Genomic DNA, 18,493 nt, shown 5'->3' with positions numbered 1-18,493 from the left:
AGTAGTAGTACTACTACCTGTCAGTGGGGAGTGTTGGCTGGGAGGAGGAGTAGGACTAAGGCCCTATACGTCCTCTCTGGGGGGGGGGGGGGGGGTACTACCTGTCACTGGGGAGTGTTGGCTGATGAATGAATATCAACATCCTAATGTATCCTAATACAGGGGGGGTCAAATGATGACAGGCAATTCCTCCTGTCAAAATATGACCCCCCCAGTAAAAAAAACCCACTTTGTTTGAAATAGACACTCATGTTTTCCAAGGTGTGCTTTGGGGTCCTAAGGATGAATACAAAATGAATATCAACATCTTAAAACCAAAATGTTGAATTGTGAGTTTGTACTTCTAGTAGTACTACTACTAGTAGGAGGGGGGCAATCAGAGACAGGTGGGGCGTTACCATGGTTACAGACAGACGTAGTCTAGAACTAGGCGAGGGGGGGGGGGGGGGGGGACAGGTTAGTGTTTTGGCCCTTGGGGAAGTGGAATCTGGAAACATGATGCCAACAAAGGGCACACTCTTCTTGACAGAGCGATCAAACTTAACAGGAAGCTACAGTTCTTTCCAACGTGACTCACAGCGGGGGATATCCTGTGGAGTGACTGTCACACTTTTGGGAGGAAGTCAACCACATCCGCAAAATCTTGAGAAATCTTTTAATTAGGTTTTCATCATTCACTACAATGCTATGATTGGGTCTATCTTCTTTGGGAGTATTCTGGATCGAACTTGTGTTTGTTACACAGAAAGGCAACCAGTAAACTGCCTCCCCCTGCCTGGCCCCTGCCAGTGTCCTGTGTGTGTGTCTATGGGCGCGTTCGGAAATGCACACCGGGAGCGCACTCGCCTATTAGTTTGCATTGCACAGTGCGCTCAGTGCGCCATTTCCGAACACGCCCTTCGTCGCCCTATATGTGTTAGTCTGTCTGTCTGTGTGTGTGCGCGTAGGCTTGGTTCCTGGCTTTTCAGATTGGCACACCTGGCTCTGATCATCTCATCTCACTCACCTGCCTGCCATCTTCTCATCACCACCACTCCATAAAAGCCCTGGTTCTCGCCGCACGCTGCCAGATCGTCCCACAGTCCTCTGTGCGGTAATGCTTCTAGCTGTTTCCTAGTGCTTCTTAGTGTTTTTCTAGCCAATTATTCCTAGTGTTTTTGCTCTACTTTGTTCCAGTGTTTTTTTACTTTGTTTTTTTTCTCCCTCTGCTTCAGTTTGTCTGTCTGTTTGCCTGCCAGCCTACCCACCACCCCAGCTCCAGCCAGCATTCTGAAAAGTAGCCAATCTACAAGCTTGTCTTCTTTTGAATAAAAAACCCTTGTACTTTGCCTTCCTTGTCGTGTTCACATGAAGTGTTTTGACTTGACTATCACCACCCACCACTAGAGACAACGTTAAAGGTGTAGGGAAACGGAAATGGTGATCAATTTATTTTGAAGTTTCAGACGGTTTCAACATGAAACACCGGTCTGAAGTTTCTGAACCAATCAGAGCGTCTTTTTCATTTCACTACGCCTTTAAGACAAGTGTGACTGATCAGGTTCTGTAGTGCATTGGGGGGTCCCTATAGCTAAATTAGAGATAGTTAGGGAACCAAATATACCCTTGTGGGTCTGTAACTCAGAGAGTGTACAAATAGACCTGTTACACACTCTAAGTCAAATTAGCAGTGATTTGAAATTGGGGTGCCAGAGATCGAAATGACATTAAATGGGGCCCAATGCATGTCAAACCGGGGGTCCTTGAAATTAAAATGGTTGAAAATCACTGCCATAAACATCTTCACTTATGGGGGTCCATAATATAATAATAAATGTGTGAAATAGTTTGAGAACCACTGCTGTAGTGGTATGGTACCTCTCGGAACAGCGCTCCGTAGAATGTGACCGTGTAGAAGCAATCCACCGTCCTCATGGAGATGTCCAGATCCATCAGCAGCCTCTTTTGCTCCTGAGTGTTCACCGTGGCCCGGATCCGCTGGAAGGGAGAGGACAAACACATCGGTGTCATGGCGCAGAGCTACACACCACCTACGTACCTACCTACCTACTGGGCATTAGTCATTAAAAAAATTAAGATAATTTTTTAGGGAATATTCTTAGTTATAAGTAAGGGATAATGTATGGCTGAGTGGTCATTGTTTATAGATAACGCCCCTCTGCCCACCTCTATACGCCCCTCTGCCCAGCTCTACCCTCTGCCCAACCTGTACGCCCCTCTGCCCAGCTCCATGTCCCTCTGCCCAGCTCTACCCTCTGCCCACCCTGTACGCCCCTCTGCCCAGCTCCATGTCCCTCTGCCCAGCTCTACCCTCTGCCCAACCTGTACGCCCCTCTGCCCAGCTCCATGTCCCTCTGCCCAGCTCTACCCTCTGCCCACCCTGTACACCCCTCTGCCCAGCTCCATGTCCCTCTGCCCAGCTCTACCCTCTGCCCACCCTGTACACCCCTCTGCCCAGCTCCATGTCCCTCTGCCCAGCTCTACCCTCTGCCCACCCTGTACGCCCCTCTGCCCAGCTCCATGTCCCTCTGCCCAGCTCTACCCTCTGCCCAACCTGTACGCCCCTCTGCCCAGCTCCATGTCCCTCTGCCCAGCTCTACCCTCTGCCCACCCTGTACACCCCTCTGCCCAGCTCCGTGTCCCTCTGCCCAGCTCCATGTCCCTCTGCCCACCCTGTACACCCCTCTGCCCAGCTCCATGTCCCTCTGCCCAGCTCTACCCTCTGCCCACCCTGTACGCCCCTCTGCCCAGCTCCATGTCCCTCTGCCCAGCTCTACCCTCTGCCCACCCTGTACACCCCTCTGCCCAGCTCCGTGTCCCTCTGCCCAGCTCCATGTCCCTCTGCCCACCCTGTACACCCCTCTGCCCAGCTCCATGTCCCTCTGCCCAGCTCTACCCTCTGCCCACCCTGTACACCCCTCTGCCCAGCTCCATGTCCCTCTGCCTAGCTCCTCTCACTCACCTTGACGGCCATGATCACCCCGCTAGGCACGTGCCTCATCTGGTCCACCACCCCGTACGCCCCTCTGCCCAGCTCGCTGATCTGCTCCAGATCATCTGCCTTCACCACAAAGTTCTGCTCCGCACACACAGAGAGAGAGAGAGACAGACAGACAGAGACAGAGAAATATAATATATATTGGAATATAAGAGAAAAGAAAAACACATTTTCAAAAAAAAAGTAGTGGAGTAAAAGTACAATATATGGATCCGAGATGTAGTGGGATTCAGAGACGTTCCAAGGGATCCCCCAGGAGGAAGTCACTAATGTTGCTCTGGAGAGGGAAGTCTGGAGCAGTCTGGAGCTGTTGCCCCATGCGACCCGACTACAGATAAGCGGTTGAAGATGGATGGATGGATGTAGTGGGGTAAAAGTAAAAGTATTGGAAATGGAAATTGGAAATACTCAAGTAAAGTGCAAATACAACATTGTGCTTAAGTACAGTATTCAAGTAACCGTGAGGACGGCCGTATCTCTGTTGTTTGAACAGCTACTACGAGAGTGGCCACATGGCTTTGAACTTTGAGAACTCACTCAGCAACAGAACTCATCTGTCCTCTGTAACAGTATCAAGGTCCATTATTTATTTGGCATTCGAGCCACGGACCACCATTTGATGAGATTTAGCCTCTCAGACCCAAAAAGTGTGTCCACAATTCCATGCTGTATTGATGTGGTATCAAACCACTGGCATAGGAAAGATAACAGGCAAACGATCAAAATAACAATTCTCCTACATTCTCCAATTGTGTAGACTTCTTTTACATTAAGTAATGCAGATGTTTAACAATAATGTAATTGAGAGTGTAAAATGTACAATTAAAGTGTAAAATTTTACACTCTAAAGAGTTAAAGATCTATAAGGGTCCATTTGGTTACCAACTCTCCATCATTTAGCTGGGGACCACCTGGAGGGACCACTGGTGGTCCCCGTTCCACTGTTTGAAAACCACTGCTCTATAATGGCCTAAATGGGGAAAGATGAAGGACTCTTCATGCATTAATCACGGGAACAAAACAAATAAAGAGGAAAGAAAGGGTAACTTTGACATCAGGTAAGGGTGAAAAAGTAATCTTAGCCAATGGAAAATTCCAGTTATATAGTTAGTTATTAGTTTATAAAATAAATATTTTTACTGCCTAATGGTCAATAAAAGGCATTCCAGTCTGCCTACAATCAGAAGTGTTCAATTCAGCGGTAATGCTCACTGGGGTGTTCTTTACAGCTACGAGTCCTTTTTATTGAGCCAACCGCTTTGCAGAGAGAACAAATTAAAGGACAACTTTGGGGGGGGGGGGGGTTTCAACCAAGGTTCATGTTTTAGGTTGTTAATAGAGAAAGTAAAATATTTGTAATGATTTTAGCTATTTTTGACAAGGCTAAACATGACTTTTTGCACATTTTACAGCGATTTCTTGAATATTTCTTGCCATAAGTGTCATAGTCTAAATAGTCTTGTCACATCCCCCTTCACATTTAATAGATCCCGTGATCTTTTGTGGAAAGATGTAATTTCCTGGGGTCTAGTAGGGCTATAGTACTCAATCAATTATTATTTTTAAAAACCCTGAATGATTGAGTAAAAGTGCACGATAATTTAAAAGTAAACGGAAAATCCTCAGTTAGGTACAAACGTGAGCAACTACATGAAGTAGTCAGTAATATCAGTAATATTCATAAATGAGCTACAAAGCACATACCTTATCCCCGATGGTGACACACGCTTTTGAATCCAAATCTCTGGGAGGGCTGCAACAAAGATGATATCGTCACCTAAAAACATCTAAACCTGATTTGTTATGGTATCTGTTTTGGCAAAGCAAATACAACATATAACAATTTCTTCCCAACTCATTTCACGCTGTAAGCCTAGGGATTAAGGGTGATTTATAGTATAATTGGTTGTGCACCGGGTGTCGTGCACCGAAATAGCCTGATCTACTGTAATTTTCAGTGTACGACTGAGTGGCACACATCTGAGTGTACCAGGCCGTCCAGTAGCTGGGTCTGATAAGTGAGTGCTCCCGAGTACTCCCCGAGCCAGGCTAAATGACACCTAACATGACACTCCAACATTTTGCATAACGGTCAGATTAACCACAGAAATCAGCTGCTCTGTTCTCCCAGAGCGCAGCAGACTGGGTTGCTACTTGCTAGGCTAGCGGGTTTCTTGGGACATTTGTGGTCGTAGTGGCTACATCTGTCATCAAAACAATATGGTTTTTTTAGCGAATATCTTAGTTTTAACTTTGAGTTTGAGGGTGTTCTTTACTGAGTAAAGTTTACTCAATTAAGCAATATTACACAAGAGGGTGTTCTTTATGGTCATTAATGCACGCCTGCGATGCTGCAGGAACTCGCCCGCATAAAGAACACCCTCTTGTGTGATATTGCTTAATTGAGTATTCCATTTATGAGGGGCCGTGTAAATGGCAACGCCATATCCAACAATAAAGAAGCCAAATATCATCATTGGGATATACAGTATTTAAATGTATTCATGACTATTCATAATGGTAAAACATCAATCTTACGTTGCTGCAGGAGGAGGCTGTTCAAAGGCCTCCTTGAACAGCTTGAGTTTCCGGGTCTTCTTACCTGACAGAAGAAGACACAGGCAGAAAGATTAGAGTCACTGGAGTACAGTGAATAGGCCTACACCTTGCATCCCAGGCTTCCAATGCCATCAGTGCACTGAATGAGACATCACGCTTAACCCATTCTGACCGGGCACCCATTTTGGTGTCAGCATCATGTTATGCTTTAGCTATTTAAAAATAGCAGATCTACAAGCTCATATCGCGCCACCGAGTGGCGCGATATGAGCTTGTAGGTCTGCTATTTTTTTTTTAATCGAAGAACGACTGATATTTTTAGAATCTGATCTCAGGTCAGAATGGGTTCATCAGACCAGTGTGTGTCCGGCGGAAACCTCGTGTGAATCTGATCTCAGGTCAGAATGGGTTAATCAGTATCAGAGCCATCTCAGTAGCCATCTATCGACCTACCAAGATCTCAGCAGCGGTCATTGTCCGACGTCGCGTTGGTCGCGTTGTCCGACTAATAACCCTTTTACTAACTCTAACCCTACCTCAGTCTAAGGGCCGATTTATACTCCTATTTTACCGCTGTTTCGGGGCTGTAGTGCCAAAATGATTTCGGCTCGTCAGACATTTTCAGTAGCACCGAAGAGCCGACTTTAGGACGGTACCCACCCCCCCTGAAACTCAAATGACGTCACATTGTAGGCTCTACAGCGCAGAGCCGACTTTTATTCGTCTCTAAAATAGGAGTATGAATCGGCCCTTAGCCGGCCCATGTCATTGAACATAGCAAAGTTGTTGTATAGTGCAGTTTCACGTTGTTTTCACTTTGACGGCAGTAATTTCACTTCCGCGTTTCCTAGTCGCCTACTCGCGGTAGGCCGTGTAGGAAATGTCCATATTGATCCATTGCATGGTTTAATAAGGAACATATTGGTGAGTATCGCTTATTACATTCAAAGCGGGTGAGTTAACTATAACTACCCATGTCACTGCAAACACTGTTGGCCACTACAAACACTGTTGGACAAGATTTGAATCAGTTGTATACACTTGTAATCCAGTGTTATTCACGCAATTTTCTACCGTAGGGACGATTAGGTTTTGCTCCTTTTACTGTGTAACAAATGTCTCAAGACAGAGAGAGAGAAATTCAAATTACTCGAATGACCTGCTGGCTCTGCACAAAGCTAAGAACTGCCATGAATCCAAATAATCCCACTCATTTGAGACTGATGCTCACAGGGGGCACACATTTCTCTCAACAACCACCGTACGCTATGGGTATGGTACCAACTACTTCTGCCTCAGGATAACAAACGGCAAAACCACTGTAATGTCAGCACAGTCCATCTATTGCACCGTGCACAGCAGGTACAAGTAGCAACTTTAAGCTCCATTATATTCTAGGACATCATTAGCCCAAGGTGCTGCAGCATCAGAGCAAAACATAAATAAAAAATAAAATAAAAAGCTTAACAAGTGTGCTGGACCCCGGCCAATTAGTAGCATCTTAACACATCTACAATTTCTGGCACATCAGGTCGAGTGCTGGATAATGTGAGTCAGTGCACTGAAAATAACAGATTTTCAAGTTGCAAATGCTGTGGCCGTGGCGCTACAGCACATAAAGCAGAACAATCTGCTGTGGCTCATCTAGTTCTGAATGCACTCTGGTCTTAACAGCACGGTTGGATGCAGTAAGTGCAGATACTTTATTGCAGTGCTTCCCAAAGTGGGGTCCGGGGACCCCCAGGGGTCCTTGAGGGAGTTACAGGGGGTCCCCAGCTAAATGATAGTTTGGAACCAAATGGACCCTTATGGCTCTGCAACTCTGAGAGTGTACAAATGGAACGAATGGCATATCCCTGGCATATCTCTTCAAATGGGCATGCGCAGGCTAATAAATGTCAATTTGGGGGTCCTTGACATGAAAAGGTTTGGGAACAAATGCTTCATTGGACCAAACAAGCATTGTCACAGTAATGCTGCATTCACACGAGGCAGATGCAAAGGATCACAGGATATTTGTTACTTTGTATATCTGTTGCTCACACGGTCGTGGACGCCATCCAGCGTGCGTCCGTACTCCGTAGTGACGTGTGTAATTGCAGCTACAGACAGTTGTAGCTTTGTAGCTTTGCATCTGGAAGTTAAACTAGGCTGAGCTTCAATTTGTATCTTTGTAGCTTTTGCAGCAGCTAGCTACAAACGTCGCATGGACCTTTGTATCTTCATGTCGCTGGCTTCCATTGACAATGAACTGTATCTTTGCATCTGCCCGTGTGTGAACGCAGCATATAAGAAGAATATATCCGTCAGTCCAGGAGGACAGGCGTGGTTGCTCCATCTGAAGGAGATACCGGTACACTGTGTTGTTAACCCAGGTGTTGCATTGCTGGGTGTGACCTACAGAGACTGTTATATGTGCACTTCTGTGCACGCGCATTCGTGTGAGGGCGTGTGACTGTTTGCCTTGTCTCAACGCAGCCTCTGGCTCAAACCTCCCCAGACTGGCTTACTCTTCAGTGAGTGGTCCCAGCCTGGTTGGAGCTCGTTACAGCAAACATATGTGCTGCTCATACGTTATGTATGCAGTCGGGTGTAACTAACGATATAGTAACTGTATCGAAATATAGATTTTATTTATTTTTAACCCATTTTGACCTGAGATCAGAATCTAAAAATGTCTTGTACATCCTGACAGTTTTCTGAAAAAGCTATGTTTCTATGTCAGTCGTTAGCAGACCTACAAGCTCGTATGAGCTTGTAGATCTGCTATTTTTCAATAGCTAAAGCATAACATGATGCCAACACCAAAAGAGGTTCCCGCCCAAAATGGGTGTACGACTGAGTCTGGCACACATCTGAGTGTACCAGGCCGTCCAGTAGCTGGGTCTGATAAGGGAGTGCTCCCGAGTACTCCCCGAGCCAGGCTAAATTACACCCAACATGACACTCCAACATTTTGCATAACGGTCAAATTAACAACCACAGATGTCTCTATATCAGATATTAGGCTGATATTATTCTGCATTATACAACAGGTCGTTTCAAGCAAGCAATCTGATTTGTTTAAACAGCATTCTAGCCGTGCTTAAACGACAGTATAAGGTGTGTATAGGTTAAATCGAAGTATATTGATATGTAAACAGAAAATATCGTATCGCTTGACTTTGTATCGTTTTGCAATGTAAATAATCGCAATCGAATCGTTTTGGAATGTAAATAATCAATTTTATGATATCAATACTAAGTATTTGTGCATTGTATTTATCAACTTTAAGAAAAATCACACCCGTGTGAACTGAGTGGTGCAACTCCCCCACCTCTCTCTCTCTCTCTCTCTCATTAGCAGGCAACAGTGCAGCTCTATTCCTTTCTCTGTTTCTGGCAAACAGCGCCCCTACTGGTACTAATAGTCATATACTGGTGCTCATTAACCAACACATAGACACATAGGTGAACACATAGGTGAACACGGACATTGCTGTTCCTTGGAGTGTAATTGCACCACTCAAAAAGAAAAATAGGGGTTTAATTACATTTCCATATCACTACACTTGGGTCTCGATAAATGTGTGTATTCTATTCTATTCTCTGTGTTCATGTCAAGGCGTGGGTGTTCAAAAACAATGTCCTACTATTTGCCAGTGAATCCCTCACTGTGCTTACTTATGTATATCCATAATAATAAATCTTTCCTTTCCTTGATTTCAATGATTTTCAAATCATTGAATCTTAGCGCCATATTGAACCAATATCGTCAACCATGTATCGTGATGCGTATCGTATCACTGTTACAATGTATCGTTACACCCCTAGTATGCAGCCCTGTTCCTCTGAACCGTAGCAGCAGGACGACCAACGGAAGAGAGAGAGAGATAATCACAATTATTTTTGAACAATCTTCATCATAACCATTTCCATGTTGGATTTTCATTTCCACTACTCATATATAAAGTTATTAGTTTATCTAAGTTATTTGTCGTATCTGACCATTGCATCTTTTCCGAAGCCTAAAAGCCAAAGAGAAATTACAATTATTATTATTCATATGTTCCAATGCACAATAACGCCAGGCAAAAACACGTTAATGGCATTTATTTGTGTGAAAATTAATCGTCAAAGCCCTAGTCATACCCCTGCTGCTATAAATAATAACAGTTGAGCTAAAGGTTATCTTATCTCTGTTTGGAATGAAACGTTACCACTGTCTGGAAAGACTCAAATCTGTTTTACATTATATTACAAAAGCAGTACTGATACATTTGCACCCGTAAGTTTGTTTGTGCGTCACTCAGATACAGTATGATCACCTGCCCTTAAAGGCCCACTTTGCATGCCATGGCCATCTCTTTCACTCGCATGCACGCACGCACGAGTGTGGTTGCCGTGTCCTGGTTTGGGTGAAACAGTGCAGGGTGTGCCGCCACTCTGTGCTCTGCTATGCAGCCCTCCAGCCGGTGGGCCTCATGCTCCCAGCCTCCCAGTCTCTCTACTTTCCAAAGCAGCTTTGTGTTGTTGCACTACAATGTCACTGAGAGCCCCTCCCACGTGCATTTACACAGACAACAATAGTAACTGAAAAACGACACTCTTCTAATACGGTAAGTGCATAACAAAAAAACAACAACATTAGAACTTTCAACCAAACATGGCACAATCCATGGGTTGCAAATAATGTGCATCTTCCGCAAGACGTGACCGTGAAAACGTTTTCCCCCATGACATTACCACAGCGGTTCTATTCACACATGGCCTTAATGTTGTCTGGACTGGTGATCAAGTATCAGTACCACCATCACTGACTGTACATACTGTGTGGCTGCATAATGCACCACAGGCTTATTTATCATTTTATGATTGCATTTCATTTGCTTGATGTTGTGTAAAGCCCATTAAATTGCCTCCTTGTTGTTGAAATGTGCTATATACAAATACAATTACCGTGCCTTACATCTGTGGCTGAACATAATCCACGCACTGCATGCACGCATGCCTACCTAATGGCTGTACAATGCACCGCAGGCTTGCGTGACTTTACATGCAGCTGTGCAATGCACTGCATGCTTTGCTTGCATTACTTTACCTATGGCTGTGCAATGCACCGCAGGCTTTGCTTGCATAACTTTACCTACAGTATGGCTGTGCATGCACCGCAGGCTTGCATCACTTTTACATATGACTGCGCATGCATGATTGCATCATTGTTTTTTAGGTCTGCGCATGCACCGCATGCACCACAGGCTTGCAGTATGGAGTCTGCAACCTTTTACAACATCCGTGTATCCGGATGATGGGACAACAAGATGCGGCACGCTCCGTATGAAAAGGACAGAGCTTTTATCTCCCGAGACCCCGTGCAAACCGCCGTGCGTGACCTGACAACTGCAAATCCCTGAAGCACTTCCAATCCACTTTAATATTCATGGATGCTGCACACGCAGCCGTAGTGTGCAAGTGTCTTGGCTTAGAATCTAAAGAATGGAGCTCTGTAGTCTGTATGCAAAGTGCTGCAATTGGAGGTAACACAGTCAGGTATTGACATGCTACTACTAGTGTGTGACACTGCATCAGGCATGCATGCAAATAAAACTGAGCCAGAGCAAGGGCACGATCAGTCTAAATTGTTGGGATTTTGATGCTCAGCTTTCCTGCAGAGATGAACTGAGTACTAGAAAACCTGCTGAGTGACTGAGTGTGTGTGTGTGTGTGTGTGTGTGTGTGTGTGTGTGTGTGTGTGTGTGTGTGTGTGTGTGTGTGTGTGTGTGTGATCTAGAGCATATTTTGTCCTACATGTTGTGCATGTAGCAGAGAGAGAGAGATATGTGGAATGGAAATAAGAGAAATGGTGGGGTGGGAGGGTTGGAGCAACAGGAACATTATGGATAGTTGCAACAATAATGAGCTGTATTGTTTGACTTGCATCAAAGTGTGAATTATACAAGATCAAATATTGAAAGGCTGAGTGGGAATCATGGTGCATGAATATCGTGCAGGTTTTACACTAGTAGTTATTCTAGATTATCTTGCATAACTCAAATACACACGCTCCCATTGTTCTTGCTGAGCTCAGCATCAAATGTTTTTTACTGTCGCAGGCAGCGAAGGGTTAATTAAAAGCAGCAGTACATATTATTCCTGGTGATTTGCAGCACATGAGCCGAAGTATGTAGTGAAATAAATGCCATGAGTGAGAGGCCACAGGAAGCGATATCTGCATCGAAAACACTCCTAGTCCTTTCTGCAATGACTGTCACCAAGGAAAGCAAAATGATAGGGTTTCATCACAACATGCACAATGACCACTTGCAGAGGAGAGGACTACAACAAATCAGAGGAATTCAACTGAAAAAGACAACGGTATACAACTCTGCCCCACCCAGCATTAATATGCAACAGTGCATAAGTTAGCCGCAAGTTGCAGCAGCATGCCATTAGAAGATAAGAGTATGCTGCCAGGACGGCTGCCTGCTGCCAGCCCGATTCGGTACCGATATGGAGGCTGGTTGGGAAAGCCACGATTCATATTTTGTCGCACGGCGGTGTAGCATGCCTGAAATAGCAGATCTACAAGCTCACACAATGCTTCGTTCGCACAGTGATCAGGAATTTGCGGCACGTGTCACAGCTCAGCTGTACGGCGGAGCATAAATCAGCTGGAAGAAGAAGAACGCTGGGTAAATCTGGGGCGAAACGTTCTGCGTGCACGAGGCGAGGCAGGCGATGGCCTCCGCCTGGCTGATAATGAGCGCAGGATGACAGGAACACAGGGGCGTCTGAGCCACCCACTCCCTCTTCCTAACCCACACATGCACTCCGGTCTGGAATTCCAAGAATCCTAAGAGTTCCTCAATGGAATTCCACAGACCCGGAGGAAGACACATCAATCACACAAGAGAGAGAGAGGGGGGTGGGGGGTGCAGAACCAATAAGCTTAAGGACAGGAGAAAACAGCAACAGAGAGAGGACTGTGGAGTGATTTGGGTTGGGGTTAAGAGAGAGAGAGAGGGGGGGGGGGGGGAGAGATGAAAATAACTCCTCTTGAACCGACGGCTGTTTGGCCCCTCCTGACCGCTCTGGCAGTTTGTGAGATACTCTACACTCGGATCCTTTAGGTTACAGCTGTTGGAACTGGAAGCTCCATTGGGAACCGTGTCGTCACTGACTATACTATACTTCCTGAGCATGCACTCGACTGGTCTTGAACGATACTCCGAAACCGGAGCGCAATATGTGCAAGGGTATCGGCTTCAGATTGCTCCAGAGAGAGGCCCCCCTTCCACTGGTTAGCTAAGAGTTCTAACATCATGATAAAAGTCTAATATCCCCGACTGCCTGACCCTTGACGTTGGCCATCAATGAGCACCTGATACACTTGTCATTGGCGCTTATTATCACTGATAGTTAGCAAAGACATAAGCAAGAAATACATTTAGGTCACTGAATGGAGGGGGTGGACTTCAACTGCTATTGCAGGCCTTGTTACATGCACCAGGCATGTCATACGGAATATGTCAGACATGCCTGTTTGCCTGTGGCCGATATTTACAGGATGGCCCAGCATGTTTGATTTGGCTGGCAGGGGCCTCTGCAAAAGAATCTGGCTCAGTATGAGGCATTACGTAAAGAGGCAGAAACAAATGTCCCCCTCCCCACCATGCTGACCCACCTTGAAACAGGACGTGACAATATACTGACACAAAACGTTAAGTCCTGATCACACTTCCCATCACCGCAAAGATGCAAAGTGGAGAAAGTTAACAACTAGGGCCCAAACCACACAATTAATCGAAAAAAGATCAAGATCTAGATTCAGACACCTATGCAATCTCATTTTGTGAAGAATCATGCAGCATTACTTTCTTTTTTATACTTTTTTTTTTCATGGATAAAGTGAGAATCGTGTGAGAATCGTGATCTCAATTATTGTGGAATGGAAAATCGAGATTCACATTTGAGCAAGAATCGTGCAGCACTACATGTCACACCAATGCAACTCCACCTTGTAATTGCCACTGGGAATAATGGTTGCAACTACTGATGCAACTACTCGCAATGTAGTGTGCAGGTGTACATGACTGGCCGATTAGTAAAGCAACCATATGAAGCTTCTTTAGATGAACTGCAGCATTTTTCTCTTTTTGTTCAAACCAATGCCAATACTCCTTCTCCAAGAGCAGACAGTGCAGCCACTTTACTTTTCTAAATCACCATTTAAGTGTGGAACAAAGTGTCTGGGAATGCTTAAAATTCTAGATAGACCTAGTACCAGCAGAACAAATCCGAGAGCTGTCAACTAGAGGGCAATACATTCTTCTGTGGTAACTGAGTGCAAGCTCTTTGCGAGACAGGCATGCTCTTGAATGTATGTATGGTATGGTAGCTGGCGTTTTATGAAAGTGGAAAAATCGGGAGGTGGGGGGAACTAAGTGCAGTCAGTGCACAAGTGTGACACACATCCAAACACGATGACAACAGCAAGCTATTTATTGCCTCTATCTGACCCAAGGAATCAAAGTTCAACTACCTCCTTGATATGCCTTTTTAGACAATTAGTTAAAATTGCCAATAATAACTAAATGCATGGCTGTAACCAGATCGTGCGTATACTGTATGCATATGACAGTTTGAATGGCAATCAGTGGGAAAAGGAATGAACCACTTAAAACTCTATAGGCTATCTTGCTGTCGGGCAAGATAGCCTATTATCTCCATATTTTCGTAAATTAATTCCCTACTTGATCATATTACAGCGTCACACAAAATCATCAAAACTTTCACGCTTGTAGATCTGCTACTTAAAAAAAAAAAAATTAACAGAGACGATATCCTTTGTCCCCCAGGGGTCTATCCTCCTTGGCCCATTCCTTTTTTTAAGGCTCAACACCAAATCTCCTCACTAAAAATAACTGGTCTACACTCTACAAGCTCAGAACGAGTCGTGTTGTGATGTATATTTAGCTTGAAGAGTTGCTATTTTCACAAAATGTCCTCCGATTAGGACATGCCTAGAAAAGGGACGTTAGGGGCAAATGTACATATGTTTTGATGGTGCATAATAGTAATATGCATAGCTGCATTGTAAAAACAAAAGAAAATAAAAAGTACAGTGCAAGACCCCTCTGTCCTGATCTATTCCCCTTTCAGCAGCACCAAGGTAGGATATTCACAAGGGTTAGTCCATATTGAAAAAAGACAAGACAATATTTTAATAAAGTCTTGTGTCTTGTGTGCATAAAGTTTATACACCTCTCGTTTCCACCACGGCACAGATACTGCACTGTTAAGAGAGCCCCGGGCTATGTCACAATTGCATTAAGCTGGTGTTTCACATACAGGACAAAGCTGGGATATATTGGAAGTGGAACCCTTTCACGTTTTGGGAAATTCTGAGCATCGCACATGCTACTGGTGGTTCTTGCCATATTGGATAAGTTGCTGCTGTCTGGAGTGAGTGGTCGGGACTGTGAGTGTGAACGTGCTTGCTCAGTCAACCTTGCACAAAACGCCGAAGTACAGTTCGTGGATCATCTGAACAATGCACAGTGGACAATTCTACTGTTATTGCAGCAGAAATCCACTATAGGCCCTGGAACCAGACCAACAATCGGCCCGTCGAAACAGCAAATTTAGTATCTGTGCAGCTGAAAACGCAGGTTCCATTTGCATGACAAATGTTCCATTGGTGCGGGGTTGCAAGGGCTGGCTGAGGCTGCAATAGTGGCAGGCTGCAGGCCGCGGACATGGACTGGGAGGACCACTGTCACTTTGCCATCACAGTACAGACTACACCATACAGCACACTGTACAATGGTGAAGGCACACAACTGTGTGGGCCACAGAGGGAGCCCTTGAGGACCAGTCATAAGACATACAGTTGAGTACAGTAGGAAGCATTCTGTGCCAAATGCTATGACAAGGTACAATGAAAACAGAGCAGGGTGCAAGCAACTGGAACAAAGGTGTTTTCATTAACATTTTCCTTTTTTTAAAGGAGAGAGACAGAAAATATGATCGTGGTTTTGTTAAATATGCCATTGCCAAATTCAATTAATTTGGCTGTCACTCTCCCAATTGACTGGACATTTTAATGATGGAAAGAAACCAATTTCCAGTCACAGCCTGGGAAATCCCTAAAACTGACCATCCATCAAAAATCGATTTGTATTATTCATATAGTAACAACATTAGGTGACAACATTAGGCAACAACTCCCTTCTTCCGTGTAGCCAGGCTGATAATGCATTGTGCTAAAAAGCACAGGTAGGTAAACATTGCAAGGCCCTGGCCATTGGGGGCTTAGAAAAACGTAGTCATGCCCTGCAAAGCCTTGTGTGTGTGTGTGTGTGTGTGTGTGTGTGTGTGTGTGTGTGTGTGTGTGTGTGTGTGTGTGTGTGTGTGTGTGTGTGTGTGTGTGTGTGTGTTATGCAATATAACCTAGCCTCTTTTGACTTCTCTTGGTGGAGCTTTTGAGGAAAGGGGTTATTTTCCAATAAAGTGCATCATGGGAATTTTATTGATCGCCGTTTAGCAAGAAAGACTAAACTAAATACAGACTTGACGAAGTCAAGAGTGCACTGCAGTGCATGTTACTGCATGCGCACGGCACAGCTGATATGGTCAATTATATGTGTGAAAACAGTGCATGCATGCAGAAAGTTTCACATAAATGCATGTTGCAACAAACAACACCCCACCATACTAGTGGAAATGCACCCAAGGGGTTTTATCCACTTAAATAGAAGTAGCAGCTGACAGCCTATTTACTCTAGGACTTTTTTTTTGCTTGGAGACTTCTTAGTTATTTTAATAGCCTATTGCAACAGTTCCTTGAACTGTTAGCACCACCTAAACGTTCACACACCAAATACTATATTTAGCTTTTGATTTATATTTTGTACGTCTATGTATTATACACACCAATAAACCTTAGCAGGACGTGGGGCGTTCCGGAGACAATTTACCTACGCGGTCTCGCATAGAAAGAAAATCTGCACCTAATGTAATTGTCACAACAACTTGACAGCTGCATGTGGTCACGTCGTGTTCCATTAGAACCATATCGAATGCACAATGCTAACTACACAAAAAGATACTGTAGCAGAGAGTACATGTACGTGCAAGCAGCTGCGTGCTTTATTATTCTTTACCTTGAATAATAATGCAGATGCACTGCAAGGAATTTGCATTAACTCCTGCATACTTTATTATTGCAAAGTGTAGCAATTTTCCTCTGAAATCTCGTGACTCTGGGGAAAAAAGGGCATGATCTACATCCCTGGTTCAAGCTGGTTGCAGAGAATGCAAATAACGTCAATAATGAGAGAGTACACAGCATCGCCTTACCAGGAACTCTGCAAAGGGGAAGATCTTAAAACAGGAAATGCAACTGACCCTTTTAAAGCACCCAACTTTAAAATGCATTGGTCGCATTCAACCTGCAGCAATGCACATTGCAAAACGTGCAGCAGTGACTGCATATCGGTAGTTTTGCACAGATCGCAATTCATATTCTTACCTCCCTTTGGCTGAGACATTTCCCCTTTGCTTTGAGGGGGGGGAGGGGTAGCACAAAAGACTTTGCCTTCTTTCTCACTCCCTCCCTCCATCGCCCTCGCACTGGAGCTGCTTCAGCGGCTCGCTTTGCAACAAAAGATGCAAAATACAAGCCTCGATCTTCATGCACCTGGAGCCTTTTTGCGTCCGAGTTGTGGGTATCCGTGCAAAGAGCAATATTACAATTGCACGACCTCCAGAACTGCCAGGGAAACGCACAATTTTGCAATTGCACTGCAAAGAATTCTCCGCAGCACTTACATGATGGGCCAAGGCTGGCAGTCGAAAGCTCCTAACTTGGATCAGTGTGAGCCCCTGCGAGAGAACGTTCTTCCTGCTTAGAGCGAAGGGGGTTATGGGAACTGTAGTCCTGCAGTGTCACGATTTGCTACCAATTTATTTACCAACCTTTTTTTTAGTTAGGGGGAACTGAGGGAACTTTTTTTTTTACTTAGGGGGAACTGATAACGTCGTTACTCGTTACTTGCGTGTTTGCGAATATGTGAATTATTGCGTTTCTGTGATAATTCGGATCCCCTCCCTCACAAATATAAATTGGTTGAACGTGTGCATTACTGTTTCAAAACAGGTGCTGATAATCTGCGTTGTTAATTGGTCAAACATTGAATCTAGCAACCTGCTTAATAATAACAAACAAAATGAGCACTATCTGTCTGAAGACACGGTGAGTAGGCTATTTAAACATGAATATATCAATATAAATCAACAAAAACTAACTTATTTTTGTGTGTAACCTACCAAGAGAAAACCTTTTTACAAACTCTTCAACAATCTTTATACACATGTGTTGTTCAATGGCATTTGGCAGCATATGTTCTCATGATATAAATGACACACCACGTCCACGTTGTATAAATTCATATATTTACTCATGGTTAATTATGCTAAATCAGGGGTTCTCAACGTTTTTGGCTGGGGATCCCCGAAAATGTCTCGCGACCCCGTCCCACCCACCACCAATACAAATTGACCGCAATAACCTTAAAATACATCATAAATAAATACTGAAAACCAATCATTAAGGAAAGTTTATGCATGCACTATGTGTACTATGTAAACTAGCTCTACATTTCCATTTTCCAGCCATTAAGTTGCAAAAAAAAACTTTTCCCCCGCTTTTTTTTTAATAATTTGGGGACCCCCCCGAGGGGCCGCGACCCCCAGGTTGAGAACCCCTGGGCTAAATGGTAGAAGAAAAAACAGGGAAAAAACAGACATTTAAATTCAATAAACACATGAGGAGGATTCAACTTTGCCAAATGTGATATGAGGTCTCCAAATTCAAACATAACTTGAAAATTTATTTGGGTCTCTGAAAGTAAATGTTTAACACATTGTTTTGATACTAGGCCTACATTTTGGAAA

General features: G+C 44.3%; 1 protein-coding gene across 1 annotated transcript in view; it reads right to left on the bottom strand.

Annotated features, from left to right (window-relative positions):
• Positions 1-17,233, bottom strand: part of map2k6 (mitogen-activated protein kinase kinase 6) — a gene marked incomplete at its 5' end in the record, with an annotated part of 29,073 nt that extends 11,840 nt beyond the window's left edge. Inside the window, 8 exon segments of the mRNA XM_083788065.1 lie at positions 1,858-1,977; positions 2,963-3,076; positions 4,703-4,751; positions 5,537-5,600; positions 17,070-17,146; positions 17,148-17,168; positions 17,170-17,215; positions 17,218-17,233. Of these exon segments, the coding sequence (XP_083644191.1) occupies positions 1,858-1,977; positions 2,963-3,076; positions 4,703-4,751; positions 5,537-5,600; positions 17,070-17,146; positions 17,148-17,168; positions 17,170-17,215; positions 17,218-17,233 (507 nt within the window).
• Positions 17,234-18,493: the final 1,260 nt, after the last annotated feature.

Source organism: Protomyctophum parallelum, assembly GCF_964188405.1.
Source record: "Protomyctophum parallelum genome assembly, chromosome: 17".
Lineage (NCBI taxonomy): Eukaryota > Metazoa > Chordata > Actinopteri > Myctophiformes > Myctophidae > Protomyctophum > Protomyctophum parallelum.
The sequence above is the reverse complement of the archived record's forward strand: the minus strand, read 5'-3'. Positions and strand labels throughout refer to the sequence as shown.